Source organism: Narcine bancroftii, chromosome 3 (assembly GCF_036971445.1).
Source record: "Narcine bancroftii isolate sNarBan1 chromosome 3, sNarBan1.hap1, whole genome shotgun sequence".
Taxonomy (NCBI): Eukaryota; Metazoa; Chordata; class Chondrichthyes; order Torpediniformes; family Narcinidae; genus Narcine; species Narcine bancroftii.
In genome coordinates, this window is record NC_091471.1 from 99634216 (window position 1) to 99653464 (window position 19249).

General features: G+C 38.4%; 1 protein-coding gene across 10 annotated transcripts in view; it reads right to left on the reverse strand.

The window, feature by feature from the left end:
• Positions 1–19249, reverse strand: part of cep135 (centrosomal protein 135) — a 166309-nt gene that overhangs the window by 95421 nt on the left and 51639 nt on the right. For 8 of the 10 annotated variants that reach the window (XM_069924624.1, XM_069924619.1, XM_069924620.1 and 5 more), the window contains 4 exons: positions 17699–17783; positions 10675–10803; positions 10191–10406; positions 6816–6881 (listed from right to left, as the gene is read on the reverse strand). In XM_069924624.1, the coding sequence (XP_069780725.1) occupies positions 6816–6881; positions 10191–10406; positions 10675–10803; positions 17699–17783 (496 nt within the window). Of the gene's footprint in view, positions 1–6815; positions 6882–10190; positions 10407–10674; positions 10804–13042; positions 13220–17698; positions 17784–19249 lie in introns of those variants that run through there. The other 2 variants (XM_069924627.1, XM_069924623.1) reach the window with 2 other exon arrangements.

Sequence of the window (19249 nt, forward strand, 5' to 3'; positions counted from 1 at the left end):
AAAACTTTATTCTTATTCATTCAAATTATTTATTTATTTATTTCCTCTGATTTTTTTTTTGCCAGTTGTTTGAGTTTCCAGTTGATTGAATGCTGGATAATGGGGATTTTACTGTACTATGAAGAATAATTATTCAAGAACATGGCAAGTGTCCATCAAAGTCAAAATGTTCATCTTTGATGAAGGAAAAGATCCAGGGATCAGGGAGTGAATTACTTAATTTGGCCTGCTCTGATAACCACTGTTTTTTTATGTATTTTGTCAGGTTACGTTTCTGGCCAACAGTAACGACAGAATATTGATTTGGGAGAATTCAGTAACAGCAATGTCTCTCACATGTTGAAGGTAACTACTGCTCTTCACATATATGGCATAAATGTTTCTTGACAATTATCAGCCTTTACAGGTCTTTCTTCCATGATGTCGTTGTAAGAAATTTGAAAAAGTTACCATCACAGGTTCAGACTAAGAGTAAGGAAATCAACTTAAAGTTTAATACATAAAAGTGCTGAAGAAACTCAGCAAGTCGCACAACACACATAGAAAGCAAAGATGTATAACCAACATTGAGGGCCTGAGACCTTCGTCAACGTATGAGCAAAAAGTAGTAAGGCATGTGAATAAAAGGATAGCGGGAGGAGGGAGAAGGGCCAGGGGAAGGAGAAGAGGTCAAGGTGGATATGGCTGGAAGCCAGAGAGAAAAAAGCTATGGTGTTAGTGGAGGGGATAGCTCTCTGAATGGTTCTGCCACCATCTTGTGACATGTGGTTTCCAACTCAGTTTTCAGACCTCCCAGTTTGACCCCCACTAGGATCTCAGGTACAATAACTCCATGCAGCATTATGTGCTTAGGTTGGGTTTTCGAGTAACCAGGGGCTCTTTGATCATTAACAATTATGATTTTTAAACAGACTTCATGGAATTTTACCATTAAGAAGAGTCTCTGATATCCCGGCAATGGTCGTTCACAAAGGAACGATCAAAACTGCAAATCTCAATTAGCATACTGGTATTCTGTGAACAAGGGATGGGTCGTCTTTTCAACAGTGTTGGTGTCTGTGTCTAATGTCACGTATAACATACCTGTACTGTATTTGACAGTAGGTTAGGCCCACATCTTTTTTCCAAAAAAATGGCTCAAAAACATTCCCCTGGTTTTATGCCAGGTTGAAATTAGGGTGATAATGGTGATTAATAGTAGGCACTTTTAAACTGCCGCATCAGGGTAGCCCTCCTGGGATCCAGGTGCATTGAATGGGTTGATGGTGCTCCAAGCACCTTTCAAGCTAGTGTAAGATCAACCTAGTAAATTACCAATCCGGCAATCAAAAGGGGGGTCCTGCCCCTGCGATGACGTGTTAAACGACGCGTCATGCAAACTATCGGCAAGTCTCCCCCACCAGCTGTCAATTGCTCCCGCCCACCCTCCATGGCAGCCGACCCCTCCGGCCCCCCTATCATGGCACCCTCACCTGGCCCGCCAATCACAACATATCCACCCCGGCTCTGCCGATCGTGGGGACTCCTCCCTCCCCTTCTGCCAGGGATTCCCTATGACACCAGTGCGCAGAGTAACTGAGTCAACCATTTTCGCTTTCAAGCCACGGGAGGACGTGACCTTGGTGAGTATTAATGGGTTCCCTGACTACCTCCAAGGTAAGGCGGGGATTTGGTTGATTTTGGACATTGCTAACTGTGTCGGACCCTTTCATGCTGCCTTGCGAGTGGGGCGCTAACCAGGAAAATTGCCCGGTTAACCCCATTTTATAAAGCACCTTGAAAGGGCCTAGTGACAGTAATACTGTCAGTCCCCGCACTGGTCATTGCTTTGAGAAAGTGTCAGGTCCATCAAACACAAGTCTGGAGACAAAGATGCTATTAAACATTACTTTTATTAACACACAATTAATAGAAAGTGTGGGAATAAAACACATACACACACAATGTATAAAGGAGCGTGGGGAAAAACACACACAATTTAATAAGACATATATGCACTACGTATAAAGGAGTTTAGGAATAATGTTTTGTGATTGCCTAGTGTCAAATCTAGGGTTAGGGTTAGTGTGTCAATATGCAGGCAGCAGGATAATCATCCCTCTTGCATTCACTGGCCTCCTGTCTCAGAGATTCTGGGTCATTATAAACTGCCAATTTTGGTTGGCCTATACTTTCATTACCCTGTGCCTGTTTCTAGCTCTTAGTGGGATCAGTTGTGCATTTTGATATGTCCTTGGGCAAGTTTTTTGTCAGCAATAGTGGATGACCTTATATTCACTCCTTAGGATTAGGTGTGGGATTCGGGTTAGGTGTGGGGTTCTGGTTAGGGTTAGGCGTGGGGTTCTGGTTAGATGTGGGGTTCTGGTTAGATGTGGGGTTCTTGTTAGGGTTAGTGACCCACAGCAACAGAGCAGGCAGCCAATCCCCAGGACAGAGTGGGGACAGTGAGCTACAGGAGAGTGCAGACAGCAGGCTGCAGGAAAGACTATGCAGCGGACTGCCAGGACAGCAGACTGCGGGAGAGGACAGGAAGCACAAAAAATTACAAATATACTAAGAAAATTATGGTACATAATAAACTTTGACCCGACTTGGTCCTGGAAAACCGGCAGTGCAGTTTACACTACAGGAATTCTGGTAAAATGACTATTGGTCTAGGAGGTAAAGTGTTGGAACGGAAATAGCACCCTCGTTCCCGTTCCAAGCATTTTACCCAGCATGCGTTGCGGGAAAATGGAAATAATTTTCTGGAATGCAGCAACAGTGTAAAAAAAACATAAATGACTCCTAATGATTTTCATCAACCCAATTTTACTGCAGCTCTTTGTTGCCATACAATGCAAAATGCTGTCCTGATTTCAAGTACAATTACTCTCACTTCACCTTTTATATTCTTTCTTACGTTTGTGTCTAGGCTGAAATTAAGTCTGGAGCAGCAATCTTCTGGAACCCAAGCCAGGCTTCAGTGGAATGTAGGTAAAGAAAACAGTACTGTATCCAAATAAATCAAACAAACATGAATGGTAAACCAAAAATTACTGATGGTCTCTCTCCATTAACACAGCCTGACCTGCTAAGCATATCCCACAACTTTGCATTTTGCAACATTTACTTTTAGTGTTCTTACTTTCTAATTGCCCTCCATAGAACAGAATACTTTACAGCACAGAAAACAGGCCATTTGGCCTTTCTAGTCTGTGTCAAAACATCATTCTGCTAATCTCACTGACCTGTACCCATTCCATAACCCTCCAGACCTCCCCCATCCACATATCTATCTAATTTATTGCTCAAACGTAAGTGTGTGCACATTTACAACGTCAAATAGCAGCTCGTTCCACACTCCCACCACTTTCTGAGTGAGGAAGCTCCCCCTAAACCTTTCCCCCTTTCACCCTAAAGTCATGTCCTCTCATATTTATCTCTCCTAATCAAAGTGGAAAGAGCCTACTCACACTTACATTGTCTATACCCCTCATAATTTTGTAAACTGCCATCAAATCTCCCCTCATCCTTCTATGTTCCAAGGAATAAAGTCCAAACCTGTTTAATAATTCCCTGTAACTCAACTCCTGAAGACCTGGTAACATCCTAGTAAATCTTCTCTGCGTTCTTTCAGTCTTACTGATATCCTTCCTGTAGTGTGGCAACCAGAGCTGCATGTAATACTCCAAATTTGGCCTCATCAATGCCTATACAACCTCACCATAATATCCCAACTCCTGTACTCAATACTTTGATTTATGAAGACCTAAATGCCAAAGTTTTCTTTACAACCCTGTGTACCTGTGAATTATGTATCTGTATTCCCAGATCCCTTTGTTCCTCCTCACATTTTGCAGTGCCCTACCATTTACTATGTCTTACCTTGGTTTGTCCTTCCAAAATGCAACACCTCACACATTAAATTCCATCTGCCATTTTCTATCCCATTTTTCCAGTTGGTACAGATCCCTCTGCAAGCTTTGATAGCCTTCCTCACTGTCCACAATGCTTTCAATTTTAGTGTCATCAGCAAACTTGCTGATCCAATTTCCCACATTATCATCCAGATCAGATATAGACAAAAAAGGTCCCAGCACCGATCTCTGAGCCACACAACTAATCACAGGCCTCCAGTCTGAGAAGCAATCATCTGCTACCTCTCTGTCTTCTCCCATTCAACCAATTTTGAATGCATTTTACAACCTCTCCATGGATATATAGTGTCTGAACCTTCTGAACTAACTTACCACGTTGGACCTTGTCAAAGGCCTTACAAAAGTCTATGTGGACAACATCCACAGCCTTTCCTTCATCAACTTTCTTGATAACCTCCTCGAAAAACTAAGATTCATTAAACACAACCTACACAAAGCCATGCTAACTGTCCTTAATCAGCCCTTGGCATTCCCAACACTTATATATCTGATTTCTCAGGACACCCTCCAATAATTTACCTGCTACTGACATTAGGCTCACCAGCCTGTAATTTCCTGGTTTATTTTTAGAGCCTTTTTTAAACAACAGAATAACATTAGCACCCTCAAATCCTCTGGCACTTCACCCATGGTTAAGGACATTTTAAATATTTCTGACAGGATCCCTGCAATTTCTACACTAGTCTCCCTCAAGGTCCGAGGTAATATCATGTCAGGCCCAGGAGATTTATCTACTTTTATTCTCTGTAATGCAGCAAGCACCTCCTCCTCTTTAATCTCTATATGTTCCATGTCACTACAGCTTGTTTCCTTTCCTTCCTTATATATTATGCTAGTGTCCTGAGTAAATACTGATGCAAAAAACTGTTTAAGATCTCCCCCATCTTGTTGGGCTCCACACAAAGATGACTACTCTGAACTTCTAGGGGACCAATTTTGTCCTTTACTCTCTTTTTACTCTTAAATTACTTGTAGAAATCCTTACCTTCACATTATTTACCAAAGCAACCCCATGTCTTCTTTTTGGCTTCCTGATTTCTTCTTAAATATTTTCTTACATTTTCTAGTACCTCATTTGTTCATAGGTGCCAATACTTGGTATACACCTCCCTCTTCCTCTTAACCAGATTTCTAATATCCCTTGAAAACCAAGGTTCCCTATGCCTGTTAACTTTTCCTTTAATCCTGAGACGAACATGCAAACTCTGCACTCTCAAAATGTCACCTTTAAAGAATTTCCATTTACTGAACTTATCCTTGCTGAAAAACAATTTATCCCAATCCACTCTTCCTAGTTAATTTCTCATTTCCACAAAATTGGCCTTTCTCCAATTAGAATCTCAACTTGAGGACCAGACCTATCCTTATCCATAATTAACTTGAAACTAATGACATTATGGTCAATGGATCCAAAACTCCAAGCCTTCCAACCCTTTTACAGTACGGGAATCCCACTCAATATGTAGAAAGCTAAGCACAGATGTGATATTTTTCCTAATTAGCAATGCCACTCCTACCCCTCTTGTAACCAAGCCTCACTAACAGAATAATGTTGTAATCCCATGAGCCAATCCACGCTCTAAACTCGTCTGCCTTCCCGACAATACTCCTTGCATTGAAATAAATAGACCTGAGAACATTACTTTCAAGTACAAATCTTTGATTTGTCTATATATGCAGTCCTCACATGATCTTTATCCTCCTCCAACACTCTGGTTCACGATCTACTCTAACATCCAGGGGTTCTCATCCCCCTGCCAATCTATTCTAAACCCCTGGAGCAACACTAACAAACTTACCTGAGAGAATGTTGGTCCCCCTCCAGTTCAGGTGCAAAGTGTCCCATTGGAACAGGTCCCACATTACCTGGACAGTGCCCAATTGTCCAGAAACATGAAGCCCCCCCCCACCTGTACCATCTCTTTAGCCATATATTTAGCTGCATTAACTCCCTATTTCTAGCCTCACTAGCACGTAACAACCCTGGTGGTCCCGTCCTTCAACTTTGCTCCAAACTCCCTAAACTCTTTTTGCAAGATCTCCTCATCCTTCCTACCCACGCCATTGGTCCCTACATGGACCACAACATCTAGCTGCTCACCGCCTGAAAATACTGAGAACTCGATCCGAGATATCACGGACTCTCATTTCTTTAGCTTTTATGTTGCTTGGTTCATTTTCTCTAACATCCCTAATTAACTGATTTATTGGATAGTCTAATTTACAGTTCATATCCAAGGCAATCCAGACCTCTCCTTATCATATATTTTCCTTTGTCTTATCCCTCCATTCACCACCCTCTTTGCAACTTAAAGCTAACTCGTTTTACCTATTTCCTAGTTCTAACAAAGTCTTCAAGCTGAAACATTAATTCTGTTTTCAATTGAATGACCTTTTGATTGTTCCTAGAATTTCCTGTCTTTATTTGCTCTTTTCTATCTCTGTGAACTAGTCTAGCCCAAATACTATAATTAATCTGTGCTTCTCCAATCCATTGCCTTAATTTTAAACACTGAATCTAATTGTTCCAATCATATTTTCTGCTATCAAGCCTTCAAGCTATGAAATTTCCTCCCCAAACTCCACTGCCCCCAATAATTTTTTTTTCCTTTAAAGTATTCCTACCTTTGATAAAGGCTTCAGTTATCAGCCTTAATATCTCTTTATTTGACTTGATATCAAATTTTGCATAAAAACACCTCAATGCAACATTGTTCCAGATGGGTTTAAATAAATAGTTTTATTAAAGCTACCTTATATCAATATTTCTCACGAAATAAGAGAAAATAACCTCAACTTTGTGTAAAATAATAATAGTAAACACAATTTGGAACATCAATCATAACATATTTTATATAGCATTTTGTTTTTATAATAGAGAGGAAACCAACTTACAACCCTGAATTGAGCTAATTTTTCTTGAAGCTCCTCTATTTCTCTATACTGCCTCTTGGTTTCATCCTAAAAATAGTAAATAAATACATCTCATGAAACTCTCAGTGGACAATTAAAATGCCAATTGATTTTCCATGATAAAATATCAAACAAATAGAGATCAGCTGCAAAATGTCCAACATACTGGTCTAAAAGTAATCTTAGAAAAATCCAATAATTATCCAACTTCGATTCTCTAAACTACAGCAATTGATTCAAGTTCCACACATTGATAGTTCATCTGTTAAACATCCATGTGAGATTTGAATAAATGACAGCACACTTCGTAATGAAACAGTTGCCCAATTCCATCTCTTCCGTTTCCCACCTTCCCCATTTCTGGAGGTCGCTATCAGTCAATGATAAGTTTTATGAATCACACAGCTATCTTGATAATCTCATTTCACATTTTTTTTTTTAAATACATTAATTTGCCTTTATGATCCATTTCTTCACAAAATGCTTCCAAAACCTTTATTTGTCAACAAATGGGGAGCTCACAAGATGCAGGATCTGTATTTTTTCCTATCCCTTCCCTCCTTAAACCCTGAATGTTCCTTTTTACAGAGTCGGAGCCATGCTGCACAGAATAAACTCTTTGGCAAGTTGGTATTCTGGTCTGGACCCATTTTCCTGTATAGGCCACATCTATCTCAACCCTCCCTTTCCACATCGCTGTCCAAATGTTCTTTGAATGTCAAAAATAATTTTCGCTTCTGTAGTTTCCTCTGGAAGTCTGTTCTGGATATGGACTACCCTCAGAGTGAATAAGATACTCCTCAAATCCCTCTTAAATCTCCCCCCTCACATTAAATTTATGCCTTTTAGTTGTAGAATAATCTATCCTAGGTTAGACCAAAATACCACACCTCACATATGAGTTAAATTCCTAACTGACACTTATAAACTTGGATATATTTCCTCATTGTCCATTAACCACCTATTTTGATGTCATCAGCAAATTTAATCTTTATTAACAATTTGGATGACAGAGTTACAAATAGACAACCCTGCGGGACACAATTGCAAACAGACCTCCAGCCACAGGGCCAACCCTCCACTACCATTCTCTGATTCTTTCCTCCAAGCCAGTTTTGAATCCAATTGATGAGCTTTCTTTGGATCCCATGTGATCTAAACCTCCAGTCAATACAAGACCTTTCAAAGATTATGATGGACAACACCCACTGTCTCATCAATCTTCTTGGTCACCTCTTCAAAAAAACCTCTACCAGATTTGTGAAAAATGATTTCCCCTGCACAGTGCTATGCTGACTCTCTAATCAGTCCCTGTCTATCCAAATGCTGGTAGATCCTGTCCCTCAGAATGCCATCCAGCAACCTTCCCATACTGGCATCTGGTTCACCGGCCTGTCGTTCCTTGGTTGCCATTTTTAAATAATGGCAAAGCATTAGCTACCTTACAGTCTTCTGAAACATCATCAGTGGTTAAAGAGGATGCAACTCTCTCTCCAAGGCCCTCTGCAATTTCTTCTCTGGTTTCCCACAAGGTCACAGTTGGTCACGATTTATCCATTTTATTGCATTTCAACACTGTCAACACCTCCTCCCTAATAACATGTATATCACAACACAATTGTTTCAATTAGTTAGCATCCAGGATCTACCTCAGGCATGAGAAATATTTACTTCACCCACCTCCAGTAGCTCAACACAAAGATATCTATGCAGAACTTTAATTGGACCAATTCTCTCTCCAGCTATCCTTTTAACTCTTAATAGATCTGTGGAATCTCTTGGGATCTTCCTTCCCCCCGCCTGCCAGATCTATCTCATATCCTGTTTTTGCCATCTTGATTTTCCTCAAGTGCACTCCTACACTTCTTAAAGAGGCCAAGGGATTCACTTGATATGGACTGCCAAGATCTGATGTATGGCTTCTTCTTTTCCCTGACCAGAGCCTGAACATCCCTCTTCATTCAAGGATCCCCAAACTTGCTTACACCTGAACAGGAACGAGCTGTCCCTGAACTCTTGCTATCTCACTTTTAAAAACTTCCCGCTTGCCAGCCATCCCTTTTCCTGCAAGTTGCCTCTGCAAGTTCTTACCAAAACTGGCCTTGCCACAATTTAGGAATTGACATGTGCACCTATCTTTTGCTATAACAATTTTAAAACTAATAAAATTATGGTTGCTGGTCTCAAAATGCTCCCCTTCTGGAGACCTAGTGCTGCACCCTCTCTAGTATGGTCTTCTATATATTGATTTAGAAAACTTTTTTGAACACTAAATAAATTCCATCCTGTCCAAGCCCTTTGCACTATGGATGCCCCAGTCAATATTGGGGAATTTGAAATTTCCCAGGAATATCACATTAGTCATTCAGCTATCTGTAATCTCCCTACACATCTGCACCTCTAAACCCTATTGATTATGAGTACGATTTTTTTGGGGGGAGCGTGGCTATACAGTCCCACCAATCATTCCTTTCTCGTTTCCAAGTTCACATAACCTCACAGAATGATCTGAGAATATCCTCTCTAAGCAACAATGATGATGAGTTTATTGTCACACACATTCTACAATGTACATATTATGTCCTCCCATATCAAAGGGCAACCCACTCTTACCTGCACTTCTATCAATCCTGCAACTCAGTTTTCATTCAACCAATTTCCAAATTCTATTGATCACCTGTCACCATTTCTGTTAGTCTCAGCAAGACGTTGCCACCAATACACCTGCACTCCCTTCAAATATTCTGAAAAGGAAAATCCACCTCAATACCATGGTCCATTCCTCCACCACTTTAATCACTTCTTCCTGTTTACAGGGCATCTTCACAAAGTGGTGGATGGGGTGCCAATCAGTGCTCTAGCTGGTTTATGATCATATTTTTGCAAATTTACTTATTTAGATAAATCAAGAGCATTCCATAAACTTCCCATCCTGTACCTTGTAAATCATCAAAAGGCATGTGGTAATCAGGAACTGAATAATTTACTGCATACTATCTGGACAATAAATTAAATTTCTAAACTAAAAAATAAGGATTAAAGGCATTTGTGAAATAAGTTACTGAGCAGAATAATTAAATTACATTTCTGTAGATGGCAGCCTTTAATATTCCTCAAACGCAGGGATAACAAGGAATTCAAATTGAAAACTCCAAGCTTCAGTTTATAAACAATGTACAAAATAATACACCATCTTAGTTTAGAATTCAGTGTATTGTTTTAAGTTTTCTTCTGCTATTCAAAAATTTAACAAGACTTAAGTGCATTAATGAATGTGCAAAATATTAAGAGCTTGATTTTTTGAATGTGGACATCAATTCAAATGTATACAGTATATATATATTTATATATTAGTACCTTTGCTTCCTGAATTTCTTTATCAGCAATTTCTAAAGCAATTTCTTTATCCCGTTCCAATTGCTGTGCCAAATGGTCGATCTCATTCAATTCATTACATAAGTGCTCGTTTTTAGTGCTCAGGTTTACAACCTCATTTGTTGCCTCACTTTTTTTCTCCAGAAGTTCCTTCATCTGCTTTTCCAAATCGCAGTTAGTTCTTTGAAGGTATTCAACCTGAAATTATTGTTTGAAAATGAATCAATCTTAAGCATGCCTTCTATGCCAGTAAATCAAGACTTTAACAATCAAGTGATCAATTTTTTTTTTTAAACAGCTTTCACTATAATTTCCTGATGCTATAAAAGGACCATCTGCATTATATGTGTATCAAAGCAATAAACAGTACTTTCTTTACACTTAAAACAAAAAAAAATGATGTTTTCATTCATGGGGAAAGCAACTTATTCCTTAAACTTGGCAAACTTAGAATTTTACCTCTCACCTGTAGGTTTAGGTGTGCTATAAGACGCTCATTACTTTTGCTTTTAGCTTCAACAGAGATGACATCATGAGGTCGACCACCTTCCAATGTTCGGTTCAGGCGCTCTATTTCCTCATCCCTTGCTTCAACCTGTAAAAGAATATAAAAATACATTAAACATAATAGGACATCAATTTAGATTTCTTAGCGCATTAATGGCCACACAAGATATGCCTAGTTGGGCACAAATAGAATTGGCAGTTATTTCTGAAAAATTTTCGAATGAATTTTTATTTCGATGGAATAAAAATTTGTTACGAACTTATGATGTACCAATATTGAAACATTTAATGAATTTGTGGACAAGTAAATTACATAAAATGGGATTGAAAAATAAGTGGTCGGGAAGATTACCATTCTATAATAATCAACTTGTTCCTTTCACGGTATCTAATACTATTTTGAAACAATGGGAGGAGAAAGGAATACATAATTTATCTGACTGTTTTTTAGAAGGTCATTTTTGTTCTTTTGTAGAATTGCAAAAGAGATTTGATATAAGTGGTTATTCTATATTTGTGTATTATCAGTTAAGATCTTTTGTAAAACAGGTATGCGGTCGTCAAATGAATTTACTGTCTGAAACTGATTTTGAGAAATATGTGTCTCATTTCTAAAAAAGGGTTATATATCAGGTTTGTATCGTATTTTATTGGAAAGTGAAAGTAAAATTAATTGGGATAAAGATAAAATGAAATGGGAAAAAGATTTAAGTTTAACAATAACTGAAGAAGATTGGTCTGAAATTTGCCGTAATAGTGTTCGAAAATTGATTAATGCTAGATTGGCGATGATTAATTATAGTTTCTTCATCAATTATATTTAACACATGAAAAATTTAAAAAATTTGGTTTTAGTAAGTCAGATCTTTGTTTTCGTTATGATCAGGTTTCTGGTACTTTTTTTTTTACATGCTGTTTGGTTGTGTGATCGGTTACAACAATTTTGGAAAGGTACTCAATCTGTATTTAATAATCTATATAATCTTCATATTGTATTAGACCCTGATATATTTTTATTAGGGAATATGCAACCGTTGATTGATTTAGAATTAGATAATTACCAGATCTCTTTTATTTACTTAGCGCTGGCAGTGGCCAAGAAATGTATAGCGATTACTTGGAAGAATAGAAATGTATTGTCTTTAGATAGGTGGTATTCAGAGATGAAGTTTTGTTTGGTTATGGAAAGAATATCTTTTTCTATACAAGATAAGATGTCTTTTTATGAGTTAAAGTCGACCCCATTCATTGATTATATACAATTTGAATAAGTTTGAATTATTCATTTTTTTCTTAAAAAAATTTTTTTTATTATATATTTTTTCTATATATATGTCTTCTTTTTTTTCTTTTGTTTTAGTTTTTTTAATTATTAGTTGTTTTTTTTTATTTAAGTTCTTGTTTTTGTTTTTTCATATATATTCTTATATAATAAATTTTTTTTGGATTAATCATTAATACTTAATTAATATTTTTTTGTTTTATATCTATATATATATATATATATCGATCTTTTTTTTAAGATATATATTTTTTATTTTTTTTATTATACTAATAGTATTAATTCTTCACTCTTTATCGTGGGGGTGGGGAGGGGGGGGTTTAGGGGTTAAAAATAGTTTTTATTTAGTCTTAGTTTTTAGTTGTTAGGGGGAGATGCCGAGATTGGTATTGTATTAACTATGTTACTTTGTACTTGTATTACTTTATTTTGTATTTTTTCTGTACGTGAATTACTTACTTTCTTCATATGTTAAAATTAATAAATAAAGTTTCAAAAAAAACATAATAGGACATAATTCAGATTTTTTTCAAAGTTTAAAAATGAGGTGAATAAGAGTTTCTATACTTCATCTTACTGATAGACAAGTTAGATAAATTTTAGGAAGATTTATAATATACTATGAGAGGAAAACAGGAAAATGATCCTCGCAATAAAAGTTAGGATGAGCTACCAAGTCAGATTTGACTTGCAAGAAGTCAGAAAACTGAATTCAGAATTAAGATAGTCTTATAAGATCAAACCAGCAACCACAAAGAAGGCAGATCACACAGGGGTAAAGATGAACAATTACTTTATTAACAAAAATTCACCTTCAAACTTTAATTCAAAATCCCACTGGTTACTATGCAAATTTCTATAACAGTGTAAAACTAATAAATTCCCCAGCCTAAATATAACATATGTAATTAAAGTCTAAGTTATATTTCCAACCAGCCCACAGAAAAACTTAGGCACAAAACACACAAGACTTCGATCTCAACATAAGCAAAGATCATAAACAAAATCTTTGAGAGGGAGAGAGAGAGAGAGAGTGTGAGAGCACCAAATTCAAAGTTGTCTTTTTGTGTTGCTTGCAGAGAGAGGAATCACTGGATTGGTCCGCATCCTTCTGGCTGCCTTCGGAACGTTCATCCTTTTTGAAATCCCAACATTCTGAACTGTCCTCCAGACCATGACTCATGCTCTGGGACTTCTTCCACTCCATAGCACCATCCAGTGGTGGTTTATCATCCAAGTCCAGAATTTTTTTTCATTTTCTTCCACTCTCTCAGCAGTCCACCTTCACCTTGGCTCTCTAAAGCCAAATGTCACTTTTTAACATAAAACCACACAACACACAGGCCAATACACAACACAGAACTCTGTAACAATAGAAATCACAAGGAGCACCTTAACCAGAAATGTCAAAAGAGAACATAAAACAAAGAGATCCTTTCAAGATGATCAAAAAGTGAAAAAGGAGTTCATAGTAATGGGGCCTATGAAAGCCCATGAAGGAGGATGAGGTTCAGAAAAGTTGAAGAGGAGTTACTGATGACAGTAATAGGGATGACTTGCTTTTACTTGTCATGTTAAGTGGCTGATGAGTTCAATGTGGGAACCACAGGCTCTTCCACAGATGGGCCAAGTTAACCATCTGACTGTTTTCGAGAAAACAAAAGTCAAAGGGAGTGAGAGCTGGTTTGTCACCAAATATCAAGAAGGTTTAAAAAAATTCAAAGCAGAGGCTACAAAGTTTAATGTTTTATTATCTTTTTTTCCCAGGAAGAAGAAATACACAGGTTTGGGATAGATGCTATAACTTCAATCAAAAAAAAACTCACTGGGTCAGGCAGCAGGTGTCGAAGCAATGAGATAGTTGAAACGCTTGGATGAAAATTGAGCCATTGATGTCTTCACAGATGTTGCCGGACGTGCTGGATTCCCACAGTCGTTTGTTTTTCAAGAGAATTGGGAGATACCTCAGAGCTATTGTATGGATAGGAACTATACAAAAGAATGCCAATAGGAGATTGCTTTGTTGCCTGAGAGCCAGAAGGCTCATTAAATTGACACATTTTGTAAGCTTAATGAAAAGTAAGCAATGGAAAATACTTGGCCAAATAGAAGGAAACCGAAGAGGTTGATCAAAGGTTCTATGAACACTTCATAGAGCAGAAGGTGAATTGTTAACGTTAAAGGAAGCTTTGGACAGCACCAGTGTATCCAGTTACCAAGAATCAATAGTGGGACAATGGCAAATGACATACTGAACAAGCAGCCATGTCAGAAACTGAAAATTATGGAAATTCAAAAAGTAGACTGCATGTTTCAATCAGACAGCCTTTCTAGTTTGAAAATTCAGATACAAATTTGCACGCAACTTTTCAGTAGACAAACACAGGAGTATGTTTTTAAATACTAGTTTTTGATGTGTTATTTCATGAATTATATACCATTTACATAGATCTAAATTGAAATTTAATTCACTGATGTCAGATACTATATTTCACATTCCAAAGTTATACCAGTGTGACTATTACATAAGGTTCAATAACATGAAGTTCAATTGTAACAGATTATGTTATATTTTATATTGCATTGTGGCGGTGTGAGCAGTGGAAGAAACACAGCCACCAAGTTGAGGGTCGTTAAGGACTGTTTTTATTCAAATTCAGAACGACCCTTTAAGGGCAGCATGAGCTAAGTCACCCGGTGGATTGTGACATCATAATCGCTGCCCAGGGTGTGCGCTGGAAGGGATACTGGAGTCAGAGAGAAACCTCTGACGACGCCATTTCCCCATGGCTGTCCCGCCACGTGGAGATACAAGCAGGGCCAGTTTGCCATGAGGATGTGCGCCACCACAGTATATAGATATGTTTTAAAGGAGATAAATTGTGCCAGATTTTCAGTTAGGTCACACACTTCAAAACAGATCTTATTTAAAATCCCAGAGCTCTGCTCAAGCCAAATAGTCTAGGCACCGGATGCTTATTCTCTTTGAAGAATGCCTATGAGGACTTTACAAGTGGACATGCTGTGGAGTAATGGATTATTGTTTTGGAAAGCAATAGATGTGACAAGCTGGCAAGCTTATGGAAAAACCCCATTTGGAAAGTGGGTTGTGAATTCTTAGTTCAGCTTGGTCAAAGCCTTTGTGGTTCATAGAAGAGGAGATAGCTGGCTGCATAATGTTTCACTTGAAATAAGGGAAACAAAAAGGAATTCTGTGGTGTCCTGAAAGAATGAGGTTATCATCTGGAAAACCCTGATGGGGCAAGTTTCTTCAGCAAGACACTGTAGTGGCTGTTCAGAAGGAATCAATTGTGGGTCTTGAACGAGCAACAAATCCCTCTCTGAAAACTGACAAGAACTTTCCTGAGTGGGAACCATTTACCTTTCAAGCACAAAAGCCTGGTGAAATTCCTAAATGTTAAATTCTGTGCACAGTATAAAAATTGCCTGCAACCAGTGAACTTTGAGAAGTGAGAATTGAGATTGGGCTGTGAATCAAAGAACTTTTCTGAACTTACACACACATTACATACACACGTGCTTAGAATTAGAAGGGGGGGTTAAGTTGATAGTAAAAGTTAAAGTTTAATCCTGTTTTCATGTTTAAATATAATTAAAAGCCACTTTTGTTTAAATAACCATTTGTCTTGGTGAATTTCTATGGCTGCTGGGTTTTGGGGTCCTCTGGGCCCATAACACAATATACAGAACATACAATTATGAGATTCTCTACTTAATAGACTTAACGTATACTTTTCTCAATATATCATTTTTGTTATCTGACACAAATCATTAAAGTTAATTTCTGAATACCTAAACCCATTTCCTTAATTTCCAGAGAAAAGGAAATTGCTTCTTAAAAAGTTATCTGCACTGGATATGAAAGTTTAAGTAGCTGGGTTTTAAGAACCTTTCTTCAATGACCAGAAATACCCCATTTACATAATTCTTGAGTCCATTGTTGAATTTTCACATTTAATCAGGAGAAACAGGGTCTATAAATTCCAGCTGATGCCACATTCACATACACAGCAAGCATCAATGTATCTGGAGCAAAAGAATGAACCCAGCCATAATCTGCCAGTTCATAATGGACTTTCTAAGCATCTCAAAACAAACCAGTGAAAAGCTTTATCTCTGAAAGCAGATTAAAAAGTAACATCAATAATAGTGCTCTATTTTCAAATGAACAGGCTGGGAAAGTTCTAACACACACACAATAGTTTAAATAGGAAATGTGGATAGGATACAATGGGGTGAAATTTGAATATTCAGAATGAATGGAGACCCTCAAGAATAATTTAATATTTGCCTTACAAGTCCCCTTTGTCCAGAAAGGCATTACTTTTACAAAACACTATTAAAAGTCTTCTGTGAATGTAGCACTGGATTCATTTTTAAAGAATGAGGCCAGGAATATTTTAGTTAAACAGTAAAATTTACTGACTGTGATTATAGCGCATTGCACAAAAGTGCTGGAGAAACTCAGCAGGCCACACAGCATTAATAGGAAGGGCTTGAGCTGTTCATCAACATGAGCACAAAGAAGGTGCCTAAATAAAAAGGTTGGCGCAGGAGAGAAGAGGAAGGAAGGGGCAGGTGGAAGAGGCCAGGCTAACAAGTAAATGGTATAGATGGTTATAGGTAGGAGGGTAGAAGAGAAAAAAAAGCTGAGAAGTGATGGGGGAGGTGTAGCTCTGATTGGAGAGGGAAGGGGGGTGGGAGCTGGAGGAAAGGACTCAGAGATAGGGGTTGGGGGAGGGAAGAGAGAGAGAAAAGGCCCTTTCATACAGTGCAAAAGCCCGACTGTAAGGCGGAGATTCTCCACCCTTGCGTCGAGAGACTTACCTCCATGAATACGCCATGGCCAGCTCCAAGGCGCCGACTGCAATCCCTCTTGAGGAAAAATAATTGGCAGAACTCTGAGATTTGCTGCCTCACATGAATGTACAGTGGCATCAGGTCAAGGGGGGGGGGGGGGGGGGGGGTCAAGGCAGTGGGGGGGGGTGGTGACTGTCAGGGCAGGGTTGGCCGGTGGGAGCAGCTGGTGCAGGCTGTGACAAGCCCGCCAGCCACTCCAGCACCTCACCAGGTCACTTCAGCATTTGGGGCTGCTCTCTGTGGCTCAAAATGCAGCAGAACCATGACCGCATTCTCTACCCATAATCCCCCACACAGCTGGAACTGTTCTGGGAAACACAGAGCAGTTCCAGCTGTGTAGGGGATTATGGGTAGGGAAGCCAGCCATTGCTCTGCCACATATTTATGACGCGTGGTGCTAGAACACCTACAAGGTGCTTCTCGACATGAATGCACTCAGGAGCAAGCCTTTTAGGGCTGCTCCCTTAAAGGTAAGCTTATGTCTTCCCTCCGCGCTTATAGCCGACCTCCAGTTGGAGGTCTGGCTTGAAAGGTCCTAGAGAGCTACAGGAGGGATTTCACAGAAACTAGAGAAGTCTAAGTTAATTGGAGAGTGCCAAGACAGGATATTAGGTGTTGTTTCTCCAATTTGCAGGTAGCCTCAGTTTGGTAGTGCAAATCACCCAGCCTGGACAAATCACCCACTCTGTGCGATATAGAAGAGGCCACGAGAGGAGCACCATGTGCAGTAGCAACATTTTAGCAAACAGTTAGATGTACAATTAAGATATTTTTTAGAAAGTTCCAAACAAATTTGCATGCTCAGATAAGATTATCTTACCTGTCTCTGGAATTTTCTCATCCCACGATCCGATTTATCCAATTCAGCCTGAAGATTTTTAACAGTATCTTGAAGACCCATTATTCTGGTAAATAATAAAAATGTGGAAAAGTAAACATCATGCAATGATTATTTGGAGGATATTAGAGGATAAAAAGTTAAGGAAAATATTTCACAAAGAAAATATGAAAAAAGACATGGAATTAATTCAAAAAAGTAATACAGTTCGGGAGTAAAACAAATCAAAAGAGAAAATTCTTGGCATAGTGTTTGTGGTAGAAACCTTCATGATCGTTTAAAAAGAATATAGATATGAACTTAAAGTGGTGTGGCCTGAAGATCCATAGCCTCGTTTTGGAATGTATGATTACATTAAATGCTTTCTTAATAGAACATTGATGGATTGGGTGATACAAGGATCTGCACTCGCTACGATTGTAGTAAAAACACATTGAAATGCTGGAGGAGACTTAATAGTGGTCTACAAGATTATGAGAGGCATGGATAGGGTCGACAGCCAGCATCTGTTCCCCAGGGGAAGAATAGCAAACACCAGAGGATATCTGCACAAGGTGAAGGGAGGGAAGTTTAGGGGAGACATCATTTTTATGCAGAGTTGTGGTACCTGGAATGCCTTGCCAGGGATGGTGGTGGAGGCTGAAACATTAGCGACATTTAAGAGACTCTTAGACAGCCACATGAATGGATGAAAAGTGGAGGGTTACAAGATAAGAAGGGTTTTGCACTTTTCAAAAAAAAATACATGGGTCAGCACAACATTGAGGGCTGAAGGGCTTGTACTGTGCTGTTGTGTTCTATGATTTATGAAATTAGAATGGTCAAATTAGAATGTTACAGTGGTGTATGTCTGAATTTTTAAAAAGAAATTACCAATCACATATTTTAAAATAACAGAAGACAAAATGTGCATATGCTGGAATCGAGGACAAACAATGAAAAGATAGAGGTCATCGGGTTAGGCAACATGCATGGAGAAGTGGTCAGTCAATTTTTTGCGCTTGGATCGTTTATCAAGTCTCAATAAAAAGGCCCAACCCAAAACATTGACTATTTCTCTCCATGAAACTCCTGGTCCTGTTGAGACCCTCCATCTTCTTATCATTTGCTTTAAAAAATAATTGAGTCAGTCTAAATTAGTGGCTCCACATGAAATCCAAATTTCCATTTTCTTCCCTATGTACTCCACATGTAAAACATGAACCAGTCTCCAGTTTCCTCTAAGAGTATAATTCAAAATCTTAGAAACTTCAATCAAACTAAATAACTTTTTATATTTCAGGCAATTAAAATGCTAAAATCGCATTTTAATTGTAATTTAACCCTTGAACTCTAGGTGTCTTACTGGCAAATTCACTGTGCATTTCCTCTAACAGCCTTCATATGCTTAAAGCTAGAGGTACTCATGCTGCTTATAATATGGACAACCCAGAATTTTGTTCAGCGCAAGATAAATTCCATCACAATATAATCAAAATAACATTGCCAGTATTCCAGTCATCTTTCACATTTCATGGATACATACATGCATGA